The 19,591-nt window shown below is 41.3% G+C and overlaps 1 protein-coding gene across 1 annotated transcript in view; it reads left to right on the forward strand.

Annotated features, from left to right (window-relative positions):
• The window catches only part of map3k10 (mitogen-activated protein kinase kinase kinase 10), a 37,614-nt gene that overhangs the window by 6,705 nt on the left and 11,318 nt on the right, over window positions 1-19,591 (forward strand). The window contains exons 3-4 of the mRNA XM_054795044.1: window positions 17,886-18,066; window positions 18,143-18,291. Of these exons, the coding sequence (XP_054651019.1) occupies window positions 17,886-18,066; window positions 18,143-18,291 (330 nt within the window). The remainder of the gene's footprint in view (window positions 1-17,885; window positions 18,067-18,142; window positions 18,292-19,591) is intronic.

Consider the following 19,591-nt stretch of genomic DNA (forward strand, 5'->3'; position numbering starts at 1 on the left):
CTCCTGCTACTTCTCCTCCTCCTCCTCCTCCTCCTCCTACTCGAGTAGAGCAGTTCTGCTCTGCAACTAACTGTGCTATTTTTGGTCCTTTGTGCTACTTGCTGTTTAAAGACGCAGTTGCAGTTGTTGGTGCATCACACACAAAGCTTGGATGCATGTAAGTGCACGGGGGAATATTATGCGACTCAGACAGCATGCGGTGATCTTCACTGACATGGTTGTGGGGGATGTGGGGTGGGGTTGTGCAGGACGATGACTAAAGGCTCTTTAAAAGTGGGAGACAGTTAAAGTGTAGCATAAACGCACTTACTGCTGATGTGCAAAAAATGACTCCATCATCTTTGTATCATCTTGCCCTCACTCAGGCCAGTGCTTCCATTTCTTTCCATCATTTCCCTTCCCATTGCTCCAACAACAGCAACATCAAATGTAACACCACTGGACACCCTTCTACATGGCATTGCTTCTGTGTCACTGAGTCATGCAGCTTCTAGCCTCGATCTGCTGCTGCAATAAATGTCAATGCTCTAATTTAGAGGATTGTCTACTTGTAAATAACAGCAGAAGAAATGCAAGAATTGTCTTAGTCAGGGCTTGGACCCCTTCTAACCCCCTTGGATGTTGTTGAAAATGTGTGTGGGTTGTAATCATTAAGTATGTGAATCATTAAGCATGACTCACAGCCACTCAAAGGCGGTTTGCATTATATGCCTGGCAGGGATAAGGGGAGAAAGTAACACTGAGGAGACGTTTGGTAGAATATGGGAAATAAGATTGCTTTCACTGTAGCTTTGGGCCCTTATAGTCAAATTTCAGTTTGTTCAACTTTTCAACTGGAAGCGTTTTTGTTACGTTATTACCAGGGTTGTCAAAAATAACACGTTGATGGTGGTAACTCATTTATTTCATTAATTACTTTACTTTTTTGTGTGTGTAATTAACACGTGCGCAGCAGTGCTAGCACACCTCTCTGTTATGGCAGCAGAAAGAAGCACAGTGGAGCGTCCCCCCCCCCCCACAGTCACACAGAGTCTGATACTCTTTTAACTAAATTCTGACCTGAACACATCACGTCTGAGTCCGTTCGTCCTGGGAACGACACTTCCTCATTCTCATTACAATAACACAAGATGCATTCAGGGACACTCCAAACATCACAAAAACGGCTTTATAATGTGTGTGTGTGTGCATGCGTGCGTGCGTGTGTGTGTGTGTGTGTGTGTGTGTGTGTGTGTGTGTGTGTGTGTGCGTGCGTGTGTGTGTGTGTGTGTAAATAAACAGGAAGATAAAGACAAACATCAAGTGGATATTCCTATCACTCACTTCGTAACTCTGCAATTTGTTATATTTAAGTATGCTGGAAAATACACTGAAAACAAGTAAATTTACCTTAAATTACGTGATGTCTTTGAACGCAACCCCTTATTGCTCATAATAACATGGTTTAAAGTGTGATTCAAATGTTCTGCCACTATTAAAGAGGCTAATGTTAGACTACCGGTAATAGATTTTTAAACTTGTGTGGTGTATTTTAGCTTGATTGACATATTCAGTTCATTTGGAGCTGTTAATACATACAAATATATATTTAAAAAAAAAACCTGTCCTGTCATTTGTCTTTCCGTTCATTAAATACAGTAAAAATTGGCATATTTCAGACATAGTTGCTAATTCCCTCCACATCTGACAGCTGGTCACAATCGCTTGTCGCCTCCCGTGTGAATGGTTTCGTACGCGATGGCGGTAAATATCGCCAATCGCCGCCGTTTGTCGCCTCCCGTGTGTGGCGCCCATAAAAGATGTAGGGCCGAAAATAAGTTGTGGTGGGGCCGCAAACAAAACGTTCAATATAAGAAAGAGTGGACAGTTAAAGATGTATATTTGAAAACTCGAACTTTATTCACAACTTTGCAGTACAATCCTCACATACACACACACAACCAGCCCGGTTCTCATCCAGTACAGTGTCGCACTCAAAACGTTCCCCGGGCAACTTGTGCTAACTTCAAATATATACATTACAATCCTGTATAAACACAGTGGAAAGAGCAAAGTTGCTACAAGGAAAATCATGGCGTTCATGTCATCCAATGACATGAACGCCATGATTTTATTAGTTTGTTCTGTAGATTATTTTTAATTAACTACCTCAAAGCTTGGGATTTCCTTTATTTGTAATACATCATTTAGCATACATCTTTATTAGGTGTATGCTAACATGTGTTCTAAAGCACATCCCACAGGGGTGCCACATGCGGTGTCGTCATTTATTCAGATGACAGTTTAAACCTCTTGAGTGGAGGCTGATGGGAAGGAATAAGAGGAGGAGAGTGCAGGGGGTAAACAGTGGTTCATCCCCGTTTTGAGTTACACCTCAGCTCATTGTCCAGGTGTGCTGCTCTCAGGTGTCCTCTTCAAACCGCCGACCACTTGGCATGGGTGCGCTCACAGAGCAACCCGGGCCCCCAAGCCTCTCTTAGTGCCTTCCATGAGCTCCGTAAAGAATGATGCTTCATTCTTCCGCATATGCCATCAAGGCATATTACGGCAATATGACACTCTGAGCAGATTGTTTTTTTTGTAGCTTTATTTTTGGCTCACTCCTATGCTTTTTTTCTAAATTTATCCACTTGTAAGTCACGCAAGTGTATGTTTGTATATTCTGTCTTAACCTGCTCAGTGTTAACCTGGTGAGGCTGTGGAACGAGGATAATCTGATTACCATGACCTGATGTCACATCATGTTTGTGAGAGGGACAGCCCTTGGCCTGGTGGTCATGCTTTACCTGTCACCCTGATCCCGCATCAGCTTCAGGTTTCTCCCAGTGTGGGACACTAGTCCTACTAGATTGCATAAAGACATATGTGTCAAACTCAGGCCGATTTGGCCCACGTTGCAATTTAATCTGGCCCGTGGAACTGTTTTGAAAATAGCAACAAACAACATGCTTACAATGAACTGTGCAAAAAAGTAATCCTTTCAGTTCTAACTATTCCTATAATAGAAGAAATATTGCCACAGTATTATATATAGCACTAATTGCACTGTTACTAAACATTGTTACAAAAGGTGCCAGATTCAGAGTCAAAGTAACAATAATTTAACTGTACACTACTGGAAACAACACCACTTTAAACCTATTACAACCTGTCTGGACAAAACAACACCGTAAAGAGGCATGAGACAGTCAAAAATGATCATTTTACCTACAACAAAGAATGCTGGGAAACACGCAATCCACCCATTCAACAGCTGCAAACTCGTCCGGGATACAAATCTCACAGATTGTGAAGTTTTTGTGTGTACATAAAATACTGTAGCTTTTGCCCAGATGTCAGGACACATTCACGACCTCTGGGATTACAAAGTAGACAGACACAGATATTTTCAAAAATGTCCGTCTGTACGAGAGAAGTTTAAAAAAAAAAAAAAAATTATGTTCACATAAAAACACCGGCTGGTGCGCATTTTGTCCAAGCCTGAAAAGACAACCACAGCTGCCTGCCGGCCGCATTATCTTGTTATGCAAAGTTTATCGCGATTAATTGGTTCCAGATCCGACTGTGATAAATGAATTTCCATGAAGTAGGAATCTATATTAATAAATGTAATATTTTTGTAATTAGAGCACCTTCTAAATACAGTTTTTACCATTATTAGAGCCCTGTATACGTGACGTAACACCCCTATAGTCACATTTACACTCCTTATTCTTTGTTTACACCATATTGCGCAACTCTTACGCATTGGCTACGCCACTTCAACCATAGTACGGTAAGCTACTGAGCTAACTAGTTATCCTCCAATTATTCGTTTCCGTTTGAAACGGAGTGGGGAAGCAGGACAAAGTGAGAAGCCAAAAACGTAACCCTTGCACACGGGAGGAGAACTTTCTTCCCACTTTGTCATGACGGACTTTGCATCCATGGCTGCAGCGCAAGTTAAGGTAATGTTACAGTATGTAATGTTTCATCAATGTAACATTACTGACGCCTAGTGACCACAATACTATACAGTATGACTTGTCTTTCAATGTTTTTTGACTAATAATAGGCCATAGTCAACCACGAAACAGCAATTATTTATTAATTGATTGATTTTGGACTATGGTCATGTGACAATGCGTGGTCATATATAAGGATGTGAGACTTTGTTTGTATAAGGCTGGATATCGAACACACATTGAATAGCTGTATCTTGTCACCCATACAGTGAATGTCAGATTTGTTTGAAAAGAGCACATCAAGCTGTGATTGGCTGGCGACCAGTCCAGGGTGTACCCCGCCTCTCGCCCGAAGGCATCTAGGATAGGCTCCAGCATACCCGCAATCCTAGTGAGGATAAGCATAGAAGGTGGATGGATGGAAGAGCACATCAAGATGAAGTGTTCTGTGACGTTTTGTAGAGAATGCATGCATGGATGAGGCTTATGAGGATGTAATATGTGATGTATTCCAGCGTAACCCGTATGCATGTTCAAATAAATTAAACCATTACCATTACAATTGCCATTACACGATATAGACAGAGCCAGGCTGACATAAAATGCTGTTTTTGCCACAGTAGCTTCAAATGGGAGCAATGTTGACATAGTCAACATTCATCTGAATAGAGGGAGCCCGAGGTCTCGAGGCAGACTTGACGAATATGTTTTCTTAGAACAGTGTCATTTTCAAAGCAATAAATACATGTAATGGTTTTCTTCTTTTTTTCCCCAATTGGTTAATGCTTAACAACAAATTAAAATGATTTAATAGCTACTAAACAGATTAGTGAGGCGAAATATGGAGTACGTATAATATAGTGATTGTAAAGCTGCGTCTGGCTGGGAGAATATAAGAGTGAGGCTGTTGAGGAAAAGGATTAGAGTGGTGGCCGAACCCCGGGAGCTAATCCCTCGCAGAGACGGAGCGGTAGAGGGCGAGACTGTGACTAACTTGGACTAGTGAGAGCTAGCAATGATGATGGCGCAGCGACACCACTGAAGGGGGGAGCACTGTCATGTCTCAGCCTTTTCGACTGAACTATTTAATAGTAATGGATTCAGGTTTTACTGCAGTCCTGTAAATGGCATTTGTAGCGCCCCTTATGAGTTGTACTCAAAATGGCTTGGATGACATGCTGGCATACATGTAATACAGATATGTTCAAAGTTGTGTAATCATTAGACAAATGGTTATAATAATATTTGGTTAATATAATAATAACTTATGGGCAATTAGTTGCTAAGTCCCGTCTGTGCTACTGCAAATACAGTTTCTTGGTATGTAGACTACATACTACGAAATTGGTGACCTATGAATTTATTACATAAAAACACCACTGATTAAGTCTTGGTAGGCAGTGCAAGTGTGCCTAACGTTGTGGTGAGCAAATGTATATTTACTTTACTCACAATTTTCACAATCCATTATGTTTCACACAATTTCTACCGTAAATGAATGCATTAAGGGCCAGACCTACTAAGATCCTAAATAACTGGGACTAAATTACATGATCAATTGGTGGGCGTGTTGCTGGTGATCTACTATGATTGCTTCCGCAATTGTCTTTACTGCTGCTGAGTGCTGTGCCCAGGTATGGTGCCGCAGTCCTTATGTAAAAAAGCTTGACACTGCCCTCAACGATGCCCTTCGCACAGTCTCTGGATGCTCACGAGCCACCCCAACTCACCAACGACCTTTCCTGGCTGGAATCGCCCCAGACGAGAAGGACCTATGCTGGCTGTTGCTTGGAAGGCACAAAGGAGTGAATCCCACCTCCTCCACAAGACCATCACGGAAAGACAGCAGCACAGGCGCCTTAAATCCCGGCGCCCATTTGTTTACACATGCAAGGAACAAGGAATTGCTCAGCACTACACCAGCTGACACCAGCAGAGCTTCTTGGGTCAAGGCAAGATGGCCGGAACCGTGGAGAGTAGCAGAACCTTCCAGGCTTCACCGTGACATTGAGGACCCCACAGAAGTCCCTGGTGTGCACCTACACTGAAAGCAGTGGACAACCAGGTGAGGGACGTTTTGGAGAATCAATGCAATGGTAGGGCCTTGCTGTGAATGTGGAGACCCCCTACAGACTGTTGACCACGTCTTGACCAGCTGCCCCTAATACCGGCCACCAAATGGCGACCGACCTGGGCTTATTGAACCTGTACGACGAGACGCTGGAATGGCTTGCTGTAACAGAGCTGAGAATCGTAAGACATCCGCAAGAAGAAGAAGCCACAATGACTGCAGCCATGCGTATGGCTGTGGTTTGTACCTGCCTTTCAAACGTGCTAAAAATAGATGCAAAAACACCAACCCCAAACAGTTTCAGGGTTTGATCAATCACATTGTTGGTTCTAAATTATATTTGCATCTTCTCCTCCTAGTATTTTGCGAGTTATGATAATCTGCATATATTCTGCATATTCATGAAGGCAAAATGGATTGTGAGTGCTATTTTGCTCATTTGACTGACGCTATCCTTGGTGCACTCTGCTAGTAGATCAGCTTTGCACCCGCTATCAATTTTGCACGTGGTTCCATACACGCAAACCTTTCGTAGATCAGGCTCCAAATGTAGAATTCTTTAGCTTGCAAGCAGATTTGCCTCCATATTGACAGTTCATAGAGATCAAATCAAAGTGAAACTCTCAAATTGTACAGATAGCCCATACTCAGTGTCACTGTCCTTGCAGATTACAAGCAATTACAAGACAAGGCTGTGTTTTCACGTCTGTTCATATTCAGTTGTGCCGAGTACAGTACAGTGCAGTGAGTATGCAGCCTTGTGTGTGTGTGTGTGTGTGTGTGTGTGCGCATGGAGGTCAGACATCAGGACACGCTGGCGCTAGGGCAGCGAACCCACACTCTCCATACCACACAAACACATGTACACATCGCTACAGAGCAACAATGACCCCATTCTCACACAGCAGCCCAAGACAGAAAAGAGAGCATGGCTCACAGTGGCAGGAGTAGCTGCATGGTCGAGGAGGAGGAGGGGTGCTATAGAAGCAGCCATGGGCGACTGTAGGCAGGGAATGAGAGAGTCTAGGGATGGATGCAAGCAAGCAGGCAAGGCAGGAGCCGAGCAGGAATGTAGAAACCCCTGGAGGCCCGAATGGAAATGGAGAGTAGGGTTGGATGGGGGGGGAGAGAGAGATGAATGCTGCAATGGGGACATGGATAATACCAGTCACTTTGACTTTTGTCTTTAATGTGATGTGTGAAACATACCACAGGACACACTTTTACAGTGTTAACACAGTGCTTGTGTCCATCATTGGTCCTGAGCTCAGCACAGTCTTTCATCAAAAATAATGTGCTCGCTCCTCCTGCCAGTTATTAGTGATGACTACCATTTTGTGGTCATCATTTGTAGTGTGCCATCACTACAAATGATCCACAAAGACAAAGCCCACGACACACTCGCTCACTTTCTTACTTGCTGCGGGTGCTGCATAGAGTTCATGTCGTAAAATGAATGTTATTACTCCAGCACTCAGGTATGAATGATGACCCCCATCTTGTATACTAGAAATAAATAGAAAGATGACAAGTAATCCACAAAGTCAAAGCCGCATGTTACAGATGTGTCTTACTGTATAATTAATGCCATTGTTGCTCTCACCGGTAATGAATGATACATGCCGCCTTGCGCAGAAGAAACAGAATGACTCGAAATAAGCCACAAAGTCAGGAAGGTCGCAGTCATACAATGTTCTACAAGGAAGTTGTGAGTGCTTGGATTGAGATGATGGGACTTTGGTGGCTGTAGAGGTCAGTTCATGACTTGTGGGTACTGATTTGCTGAGTGTGTGCACAAGCACGCTATGAACAGATGTTTCAATCGCACCGCTCTGTCTCACCAAGTGAAATAAATAGTGGTGTAGTGACACTGACACCAGTCAATGGCCACATGGGCATAACAGAATGCATGCTTGCCCACACACACATTTTTCTCCACTGGTCAATAAACATTTGATTGGAACCTAAAAACAGACACGACCCACTCCCTGCCCTCTCACAGAAATGACTCTCTGTGGACCTGGGGTGAATTCTGACACACATTTCTCTTCATGCTCCATGTTAGACATGTTAACTATTCAATACGATAGACGTGAAACTTAGATATATCTAAGTTTCACGTCTATCATATTGTATTGCTTTAGATTAGTCTGTGTATAAATTGTATATTTAGACAATAATATATCTAAGTTTCACGTCTATCATATTGTATTGCTTTAGAGTAGTCTGTGTATAAATTGTATATTTAGACAATAACCGGCTGTGTGTTGACATATTTTCAGTGGATACAAGCTGTACTGTATATCCAAGTTTAATAGTATACTTTCAACAGTATGGTCCCTTGAGAAGATATAATAAAATGCTTGCAGTGACTTTAGTTCAGTATTATCACTCTTTCTATCACTTTGTGTTTGAAAAGGCATCTCTCTTTCTTTTCTATACTGTTTAGGTATTATATATATACAGTATATACAGTATATATATGTCTGAGAATGTGTACACGCATAACTTGCTTGTGTAGTATTTTACAGTAAATACCACCTACCCATGTCACAACTGCACATTACACATCACTTCCAAATGTGACGACTTCTCTTTTGTTTTGCTTCACCTATGGTGCACAATTCACTTTACCGATGATGCACTATTCTTGTTCGGAATTTTGCTTAAATGCACTAATTTATTATTTATTGCTGGCTGCTGCAGGGCCCTGAATAAGCAGTTTTGTTCCAAGCTCGTAAGTGTTTCTCATTGGAATGACAAACACCTCGAATTACTGAAATCCTCCTCGGTGGAAAATAAAGGTTCAATGTATTCACTTTAACAGACGACAGGGTGAGCACATTATGAACTCCCATTGTCTCTTTAATTCTGTGAAAGTGGCCCGGTAGTGCAGTCAACACAGCTGTTAAACACCAAAGGCTGTGAACCTCTTCTTTATCACCTCAGCTACACTGTCTCAGTCAGAAGGACACGATATGAAAAACAATGTGAGGACATTGTATTGATTCTGTGACCCAAGAGAAATATTTTTGTCTTTATAGTGTGTTTTTCACATTATTGACTTGTGTACCTCCTGGCTTGTTCGAGTAGCTGCTGACTCTTCTATTAGAGCGTCATTGTTGTTGTTTGCCAGCAGCCCAGCACGGCAAGTGGCGAGTCTGGCCAACCAGAGCTGGAGTCAAAGGGCGACCCCCCTGCAGTACGTAGCGATGGATCATACTAAACCTATAAATCTGATGGGATTTATCATATTGATAGTTAAGAGTCTGTGATAAATTAACACCATAAATTGTGTCTTACACCCCTATACCAGACACTCCATCACTATATGAGCCAAGACGAAGCAGCCTCATTTAAAAGCTCCTTGTCTTCACAGAGAGAGGGGCGGCCTCGTCATTACACAAACCTGACAGCTGCATTTGTGTGCAGACAAAGTCAATGTCTGCAGGGTGAAAGTGTGCTAGCTGCTGCTGCTATTGCTGCGTCGCTCTGGACCAACGCCTCGGAGCCCGGTGCTGGTCCATGTGGTGCCAAGCTGGGGTATCAGTGTCTCACACACACAGCACGGGAGAAGACCCACTGTGTGCTATTGTCGTAACCTTTAATGGGTTTATTGGTACTGGGACAAGGTGTAATATGACTGTGTTGGTGTTGTGGTGGTGCATAAATGTGACATTTTCAAGGTGGGTAGGAATTTCAACACAATGTTAACATTATTACAATATTTTTCCCATTTTGTTGATCGACTTGATATATTGTAAGAAGATGAAGTAAATGTGGTACGGAAAAACGGGAAACTTAATAAAAAAAAGGTCACCATTATCAAACTAAACTGTATAGCATGTACATTGTCCAATGTTTCTGGTTTTTGTTCATTAATATACAGCGATTTCAAATATTTATAATTTAAGTGTAATAAAATACGAAGATCACGACGAAAATGCAAATGCAATATATGTTTTGGTTTTTGCTCAGTGTGCAACAATGTCAAATGATACATTACATTGGAAAAAGATAAGAAAATCACAACATACAATATACTGCAGCTAGTACAGTCTTTAGCTTTTTGCAAATTAATATAGAAATTCAAATGAATAGTTAAATAAAAATAGTAGGGCTGCCAAATGATTAAAATGTTTATTCAAATTCATCACAGTTTTCAAATGAATTAATCATGATTAATCACCATTTGCAACTATTTATGAAATATGTCCATTTTTACTGTATTTTATAAACAGAAAAATAAATGACAAGACATGAAATGTGTGGTTTAACAGTTCCAAATGAACTGAAAATGGATATCAAGCTAAAAGATAGCACATAGGTCTATTGTTTCCGATTGTATCCGATTGTGATAAATGAATTTCCGTGATATAGGATTCACTGTTAATAAATGGAATATTTTTGTAGTTAGAGCATAGAAAAGCTGATTATGACTTTATAGATACATTTTTTTAACAGTATTAGACATGAAATAATACACTTATAGTCACCTTTACACTCCTACTATTCATTGTTTACATCACATTGCGCAACTCTTATGCAGCAGGTACTTGAGACGGCCTCTAACAAGCTCGCAAGCTAGCGAGCTAACCAGTTAGCCTCGAATTTCTTCTAAACTTAAGAAGCCAAAAACTTAACACTTCCACTCTGCCATGTCGGACATGCCATGGTGGACTTTATGCAGTATTAAGCTAATGTAATGTAAGGTAATGTTTTGTCAATGTTTTGTGTCATTAGTGTTTACTGCCGCCTTGTGACCAGAATACTACATTGACCTATTCTGGATTAGTTTTAGCATCAATTATATACAAAATGTATCAGAGTGCCCCTCCATCCTTCATTTTTTACTGTATGTGGCCCTCAGTGGAAAAATATTAGTATTTGGCTGGTATGTATCAATAATGTATCACAACAGAGTGAAGCGATACCGTCCTGCGTCAATGATTTTGTCCCTTCCATGATTCAAGGGCATATTTCTTCATGCTTCATGGTCTTGAAATCTCTGGAGAAAGGCTAGAGGAGTAGTAGAAGAAGAACAGTGGGGGGAGTCATTGCGAGACAAAGACATGTGCTGCCAGGACAAGGACAAAAGCTCTCCCTCCAGTCATTTCTCCTCTTTACCCCTGGAAGGCAGCATCCTTTCATCCTCTCATTATATCCTTTTTTTTGCTAGTGTACAACCCTTTTTTTGGCCGAGTGTCCATGCCTTGTTTTTCTTGACTCTTCTCCCCCCAGCCCTCCCTCGTCTCCCAGCTGCATCTTGACAATATTTTGCCATCCTTTCACCAGCCTTCATCTTTGTCCTCATCATCAAGCCGACAACGATTTTGACTCCTCATCTTCTTTCTTACATTTTTATTATCTCGTTCATTTGTTACCCTGCTGCTATTCCTTGCAGCCCTGCCTCGGTTTCTCCTCTCTGGTGTTTTGGGATGGTAGCGAGGATGGCAACAGCTGTGCAGTGGGCAGAGTGGAAGGAGGGGATGATGACGATGACAGGGTAAAAAAACGATGACAACATGAAGAGATGGTTGTGAGACACAAGGATGGAAGGGTTTGTCATTGTCATTTCTACACATGCTTAGGTGCCCTTTGGCTCGGCATGCGTGAAACCCTGCGTCGTGTCAGTGTTGTGGTGTTGTTAGCATGTTCGCATGTCAATCAAAAGAGTGAAGTCTTTAGTGGGATGTGAGAGTGCAGCAAAGTGTTGGAATGAAGTGGGAGGCTGCAGACAAGTCTGTTGAGTCACTAACTTGTCCTCCATGGCAACCCCTGCCCTTGTGTGTGCATGCAATGTTTCCTATAAGAAACACAATAATCACTTCCTGTAAAACTATAAACGTGTCAAATTAAGTTAAGAAATGTGCAGAAATTAGAAAGACGTTCTGTATCCCAAAATTTAGTAGAATGTCTTAGTCCTAATACGTAGTGCTTATAGCCACGAGGGGCCATGCTGTTTATTTACCTAAACCACAAAGAGGAGGGGGGCGCTAATTGGAAGCAGGTGATAAATGGAGAGAGGCTGTAATTTCCAAAATGTCAACACTAATTGTATACAACAACCTATTTTTTTTAACCTTAATAATGATTTGGCGTGCATGAGAAAGTATAAAGAAAAACACTCTTTGACCACTTGGCGATTTATGAACAAATACATTGCACAACTCCGCAGCAGAACACAGAACCAATGTTGTAATAGCAATGAAGAACAAACTGCTCAGCCGGAATGAATACGGTTGATGAGTGCCTTGTAAACAACATTATGACAAGTGTAACACACAAGAGTTTCACAACAAAATCATTTTAAAGCAGCCACGGGCAATGTTTCTTGAACCTGGCGTTGACTTGGTTATTTGCTTTTGCAGACCACGCACCCGGAATTTGCATCGTATCTTTGGCCTGCTGTGATATGCTGTGATGTATTAACCAACAGTTCAAATAATTTGTTTCTTTAGATTTTATAACTAGGCAACAGGATCTCTGCATTTAATTTTTGACCTCATTTCAATGTCTAGTATTACTCTATGCTTAGTTGTAGCGATGTAGAACTGCGAAGCATCACACCGAGAGCCGAATATGCTGAATATCCAGAATATTAGGAACACCTCTCAATGTGGGACAGTGCAGTTTTGAGGGCAGAATATTTGATGCAGCTCTAGCATTGGAACACATTAGATCGCGCAGGTGTCTGTGCGTACATGGCCTGCTGTTCCGTCCCTTTTAATTAAGGAGCATTCCGCTTTAAAAATTTTCAAAGCTCATCACAGTCAATTACATTTACAGTTAATAACAGATAAACTATTTCTCATGAGGCTGTCCTTCTGGGACACACCTGCTCTTAGGCTGTGACCTCCGCCCTTGTTACCATAACAACAAGCTGATGACACAGCACTTCAGCCGAAACAACCCGGTAAAGTTGTTTGACATGTGCCTCTCTCCTCATGCTAACACATCACACAAAGTCACTGTAGTGTGTATTTGGCGTTGCACAAACAAAGAAATAGTAAACCACGTCTACCAGACAGAAAATTAAGTAAAAATCATCTTGCCGTGTGTGTAATTGTGACTGTATTGAATTGGTGTAGAATTGTACTGCTTCTCTATGAGAGCGGCAAAATATTAGAAACACTCTGTGTTGCTCTCTAAAAGCCTCGGAATGACTTCCATGTGACGCACTGCTCCACCTTTTGTGTTAATTATTTCCTTACAAGCATTCCGTTGTCCCATTGCTGTTAAAACTGTGCATTTCTGATCGTCCAAAGTAGGATTGCCAAGGGTGTAAAAATACTCCACTGAGGAATCCCATACAACAGTCTTTGCTTTGCATTCCTCTGTGGACGCAGCACAAAATGTTGGCTAATGTGTCAACTGTGTTTAATCCACCGACTAACCACAGTTGGTGAGTTGTGCTGCTAACGTGTGTTGTTTAAACAGTGACTTAAAAGCATTTCTCAACACTCAGTCAGGGTTCATGGTCCAAGGACGGAGGACGGAGGAAGAGTATGAGGTTTCAAGGTTATGTCAACAAATCATCAAAACTTGACTGGAACTTAATTAGAAGTTGTTGTCTGTTAAGTACGGTATGTTTTACTTGGTGTGTCTACATAACATTCTACAGGTGTACCTAATGAAGTGTGGCGTAAAATAGTCAGCTGGCTTACTTACTTATTGACTTTTTAATAATGTCCACCAATACAAATTTAGCATTTGTTCTTGTCAACATTAGCTGCACTGTTTGTTAGATAGATATATACACTATACGTCCGCCCTTGACAAACTACAGTAGCATCCACAAAAGGTAAGAAAAAGTATATCTTTGTGGGTCTCAGAGCTAGCAGGCTAGCATGGATTATGATATATGATGGCAGGACGCTACCATTTTTGATTGTGGAGCAGAGTGAAGTTGTCCCATTGGGACTCAAATAGCAAAAAGGAACAAATTCCTCATAAAAACTCACAAAACTGAAAAAAAAAACGGGAAGTGCCTGATTTGTGTTCATTTGATGCTTGTCCAGTATGTTAGCTGGCTATTTCTGGTTTACGAGGATATAATTTGTCGTTGTAGCTCTAGCCCCGAGAAAACGGTTCTATAGTGACAAAAAATGCAAAAAAATAAACTGAAAGTGAAAACATGCATAGAGCAATCAATGTATTTGGTTTGGTTGTTTGGTTGTCCAGGCTACTTAATTCATGGATGATGATTGTGTGATCACACTACAGTATTCAGCTTGCTGAACTTGGCTTTGTTTCGCTCTGATCAAACAATGAAAGGATGGAAAAATGTTAACGGTATTGTGGGCGACCTAGCTGTCCCTGTGAGACAAATCTGAAGTTTGATTGGTTAAAGAAACAGCCCCATTGCTAATAGTGTTTAAGTGACATGGGACAGCACTACTGATTGTGAAGGCCCTGGGCAGATTGGCAGTGACATGGGAACACAAAGAAGCTGAAATCCGATTGGACCAAAAAATGTAACATACATGTACACATACTGGAAGTAGGGCAGCCAAGAGAACAGAATATAAGTTGTAAATGTGGGTCAGTGATTCTGATTAGGGCCAGCAGAGAGGGCTTTGCAGGCCCTGACAGCGCACCAATGGTATGCACAAACATTATGGCATCAGTACTTCCTTCTTTCAGTTTAATGTAATCATCCAGCTGACACATTTGTATCGTGTCAAAGCCACAGTATCACAGAGGATGTTAAAATCGAATGTGCCGTGATGCTTCCTACGCCCTGCTATTGCAGGTTTACCATCTGAGAACAAACACCCTTGGTGTGAACAGAACAACAATGGTGAATTGATTATTTTTCATTCAGATATTCACTCTCTGTCTTTTGTTTTCTGCTGGCGTCCTGAGTAGTTTACTCTTTCCCTCCATGGCCTCCATCTGCAGGTCTTTGTGCACACGCTTCATCTACTTCTTTATGTACCTGTTAGGGGCAGCCCTCTCCAAACAAACCATGCAGGAAAGGTGGACACACCCATGTAAACATGCAAACACATCTCGCTGGCGTCTGCCTTAGCGCTCCAGACGGAACGAGTCAACCCCCGAGGAGGAGATCAGCTGTCTCTCCCATTAAAAAAATAGAAACAACCTCCTCTCGCCGGTCTAAATCAATGAAGGCACTCGCACGCTAACAGTGTACACACAATTCTGACAGGAAGATTAGTAACAGTGTAACGTGCACCTGACGAAGTGATTGCAATGTTGATTCTCTTCTCAGGCCTCGGCCATGATGTTGTTTTATAGTTCTTGCTTTTACGGTCAACCAAGAGAACGTCACCGAAGCTGTTCTCTCAACTTATTTTTGTATTCAATTTAATTTCAGTTTTATATTAGTTTCTTTAAATTCATTTCATTTGACTATTTTTTTTAAATTTTGATTTTCATTATGTTTAAATTTTTTTAGTTTTATAGTAGTAGTAGTACTGGTAGTAGTGGAAGTAGTATTTTTTTCCCATACTTGTATTTTCAGCTAAGCTACCTGTATTTGAATTTATTTACTTACTTTATTTATAAATTTTTAGTTTAATTAATAATATTAATAGTAGTAGCAGCAGTAGTAATAGCAGTACTAGTGTATTTTTCTCCATGTTTTCAATTAAGCTTTTTCAGTTTATTTGACTTGATTTTCCTGTATTATTATCATTATTACTAATCCACCTCCCACCCCACCCCTCCTTACTTTCAAGTCAGCTATTTAAATTGCCAAGAAGAAAAATATGCACAAAAACAGATAGGACAAGTTTTGGGAAAAGACTTTGTTTTAAATAACATTTTAAAATTTCAATTTAATAGAAGTTTTGCCAAATATAAGGTTCATTTTCTCATGGTCGACTCATACGTCCATCCATCAGTTTTCTATTTTGCTTATCGTGACGTAGGTCACTACTTACCTAACTGATGATTTATTACTACACGTCCTTAAACACATAAAGCATGAAAGCATCAAATGCTCCGCTTCCTTTTAATTAGGCTGCAACAAAAGTAACAATTTTGACAAATCTGAGGTTCATTTTTTGTCAATCAGTCATTGATTTTCTATTTTGCTTGTCCTGACACAGCTGACTATTTATTTATTTATGATTTATTATCATAGGTCTTTAAAAAGTCTGCAGTGAGCCGCATGCAGTACTATTTATTTATCATGCCTGATATTTCCAGTGACTATGCATGCGTTATTCCTGTACGATCTGTAGGTCATCTACAGACAAGCAAGAGATTGATTGGCTTTAAAGCTAAAACTGGTTTCGCAGAGTGCTTGTGGACAGAGAGGCACACCTTTTATCACGTGAAGGCTTTGCTATGTGTGTGTGTGTGTGTGTGTGTGTGTGTGCGTTCAGGAGAGCGAGAGTGTGTGTGTAAACAAAGATGCTGCTGTGTGTGTCACTGAGCGCCACCACCCTTTGCATAAGGCTGTAGATAAGCGAGAGGGAGAGAGAAGTCCGCTCTTCTGCACCTTGCCTCCCTGACAGTACATGTGAAGTGTGTACACTCCAAATATTTCCATAGCTAGGTTGCTCGCACGCGGAAATGAAGGAGGAAGTCCTCCGTGGTGCATGAGGCGGACAGAAAGAGAGATGACGGGAAAAGCTGGAAGTAAATCATGCAGGAGTTTGGAGACACTTTGTCATGCAACTGAGTGAGAAAGTGTCTCCAAACCTTTGACTTGTCCTGTGCACTCACTGGTCACATTTTGGTTATATTATTTTGCTAACATAAAAAAATGAATTATAACTTTTATAATACATATAAAGTTACATTTATACCTCTAGAGCCTGTCAAAAACGGTTAATGCTTTTGAATATTTGTACATTTTTATATTCTACAAATTAAAAAATGTTATAATTACTAAATATAATTTTGTACTTACTTTTATACTTCTACTACTTTGCTATGTCACTTTTGAGATGCTCAAACTGAATCTTGTTACTAACAATGACAGTAAATAATTGAATTGAATATAGAAAAGAAACGTATACTTTAGAGTAGCCAGTGTACGGCCTGTGCAGGAGTATAGATTTATTATCAACTGAAAATGACTCAGCACACAGCCATTATTTACACAATTTTGTGTGATAATAGGTATTAACGCATTCAATCCCAGCCATTTTTCAAAAGACAACGCCTTTGACTGATCTTTCAAGGCACACAGAATATTGTGTTCTATGGCTATATAAACATAGCACCTACCAAAAGAAAGATTAGACTCCTGTCTTTCATCAGAAAAAAAAAGTTTGTTTCTACCTTTTTCTGTTCTATAGTAATCAGCAGTAGAACATAGGTAAGTTTCAGAAAAATATCAGCTCCTGACTACAAAAGGGAGAAAAACAACTTTTTGTGAAAAGATACACATTTCAAGCATAACTTTCACTTTGACACGAATATTTGTTGCTTTTGTGACAGCTCAAATATCTAAACAACTATACCACAACATAACACAAAAAAGTTGATTTTTTTTTTTTACATCAAAATAATTTATTTACAAACATATCACCATGAACTATTTACAATTTTCACATTTGGAACTGAACTCTGTGTGTGCGGGTGTGTGTGCAGGCATGTGTTAAAATGACCCTACAATGCGTAAACTTCTGCACACTACACTCCTCCACACTCTCTCACTTCCTCCTTCCTGTCGTGTGTGTATTTACCTTCCACACGATCTCTGCCAAGCTCCTATCAAATGCACTTCTGCCACCTTGTGGCCGTTTTTATGGCTTAAAATTGTTCTGAATTGAAATGCATTAGTTGCGTCATCACCTCTTTTTGCCTCTTGAGCAAAAAAATGTAAAAGACTACATCTTTGATATTGAATGAGTTAAGAGTCTCATTGTGTGTTTGCTCCTCACCTCCAGTCCTCATTCTGGAGCCAGTGGAGCGGGACGAGCTGAGCCGGAAAACCCTAAAGATCACAGACTTCGGCCTGGCCCGAGAGTGGCACCAGACCACCAAGATGAGTGCGGCGGGCACGTATGCTTGGATGGCCCCGGAGGTCATCAAGCTGTCGCTCTTCTCCAAGAGCAGCGATGTGTGGAGGTGAGTGCTGCACCTTTATCTCGCTTTTTCACTTTTTGCGTCACCGTCAAAGCTTCATGTTGTGGTCTGCTCACAGTTTTGGCGTGCTACTATGGGAGCTGCTCACCAGCGAGGTTCCGTACAGAGAAATAGATGCACTGGCAGTGGCCTACGGTGTGGCTATGAATAAGCTAACACTTCCTATCCCTTCAACGTGCCCTGAACCTTTTGCTCAGCTTCTTGCAGGTAAAACATCAAGATAGACCACTGAACAACACTTAATATATAATTAAATAGCAACACCAAGGATTCCACAGTTTAAAGAAGTTGAATTCACATTGATACATGTATAAAAGAGACTCACACTGCTCTACACTCCTTAATGATTCAGCCTGATTGCTTGTGCCATTATTTTATAACACTGCATTATTGCTTTCCTCATTTACTTTTTATTTACAGTATACTCAGCAAGGTGACAGTTATCATTAATAACTGGCCGGGGGAGGGATTGTACTAACTTTGGGGAATGGACTTACTATATTTCTGTCATCACTTCTATTTATTTGTACTGAGCAAGATGGCAGTTATCATTAATATGTACTGTAGTAGTAGGAACAATTACGATGTAATAATTGGCATGTGACGTCGGGGATTCATATCTTAGGATAAGATTAAGGAGACTGTACCATTTGCCGTCAGTAGGGGGGCGGGGTGTCCATTTAAACAAATAACTTGGTATATCCACATTTTTATTATACCAAAATGGAATGGTTTTCAGCTAGGCAAATACACCATATACACAAATGCGCATGGAGAGATTCAGAGACTCGTGATACTTCAAATACACCTACTTCCATTTTGTCAAGTTAACAAAAAATACAGTATCAGGTTGCCTACAGCCACAGCTGTTAATGCCAAAGTTTTTGGACCTAGAGACAACAACAGGTTTTTGCTTCTGTAGACTAGCTTCTGCTGAGCCGGAAGGCAAAGCTCTCAATTTACCGATCAATCTATGTTCTCACCCTCACCTATGGTCATGAGCTTTGGGTCGTGACCCAAAGAACGGGATCGCGGATACAAGCAGCTTAAATGAATTTCCTCCGTAGGGTGGCTGGACTCACCCTAAGAGATAGGGTGAGGAGCTCGGTCATCCGGGAGGAGCTCAGAGTAGAGCCGTCGCTCCTTCACATCGAGCGGAGCCAGTTGAGGTGGCTCGGGAATCTAGGCCGGATGCCTCCCGGACGCCGCCCTGATGAGGTGTTCCGGGCATGCCCAGCCGGGAGAAGACCCTGGGGCAGACCTAGGACACGCTGGAGGGATTATGTCTCACAGCTGACCTGGGAACGTCTTGGTGTCCTCCCGGTGAAAGTGGAGTAGGTGGCCGGGGAGCGGAAAGTCTGGGCTTCCGTACTGAGACTGCTGCCCCCGCGACCCAGACCCAGATAAGCAGAGGAAAATGGATGGATGGATGGACCACGCACCCAACAACTATAGGAGACTTCAATCAATACAGTCGTTATTGGAGCATTTTGTGATAATGTGGTGG

Source organism: Dunckerocampus dactyliophorus, chromosome 12 (genome assembly GCF_027744805.1).
Source record: "Dunckerocampus dactyliophorus isolate RoL2022-P2 chromosome 12, RoL_Ddac_1.1, whole genome shotgun sequence".
In the NCBI taxonomy this organism is placed as follows: domain Eukaryota; kingdom Metazoa; phylum Chordata; class Actinopteri; order Syngnathiformes; family Syngnathidae; genus Dunckerocampus; species Dunckerocampus dactyliophorus.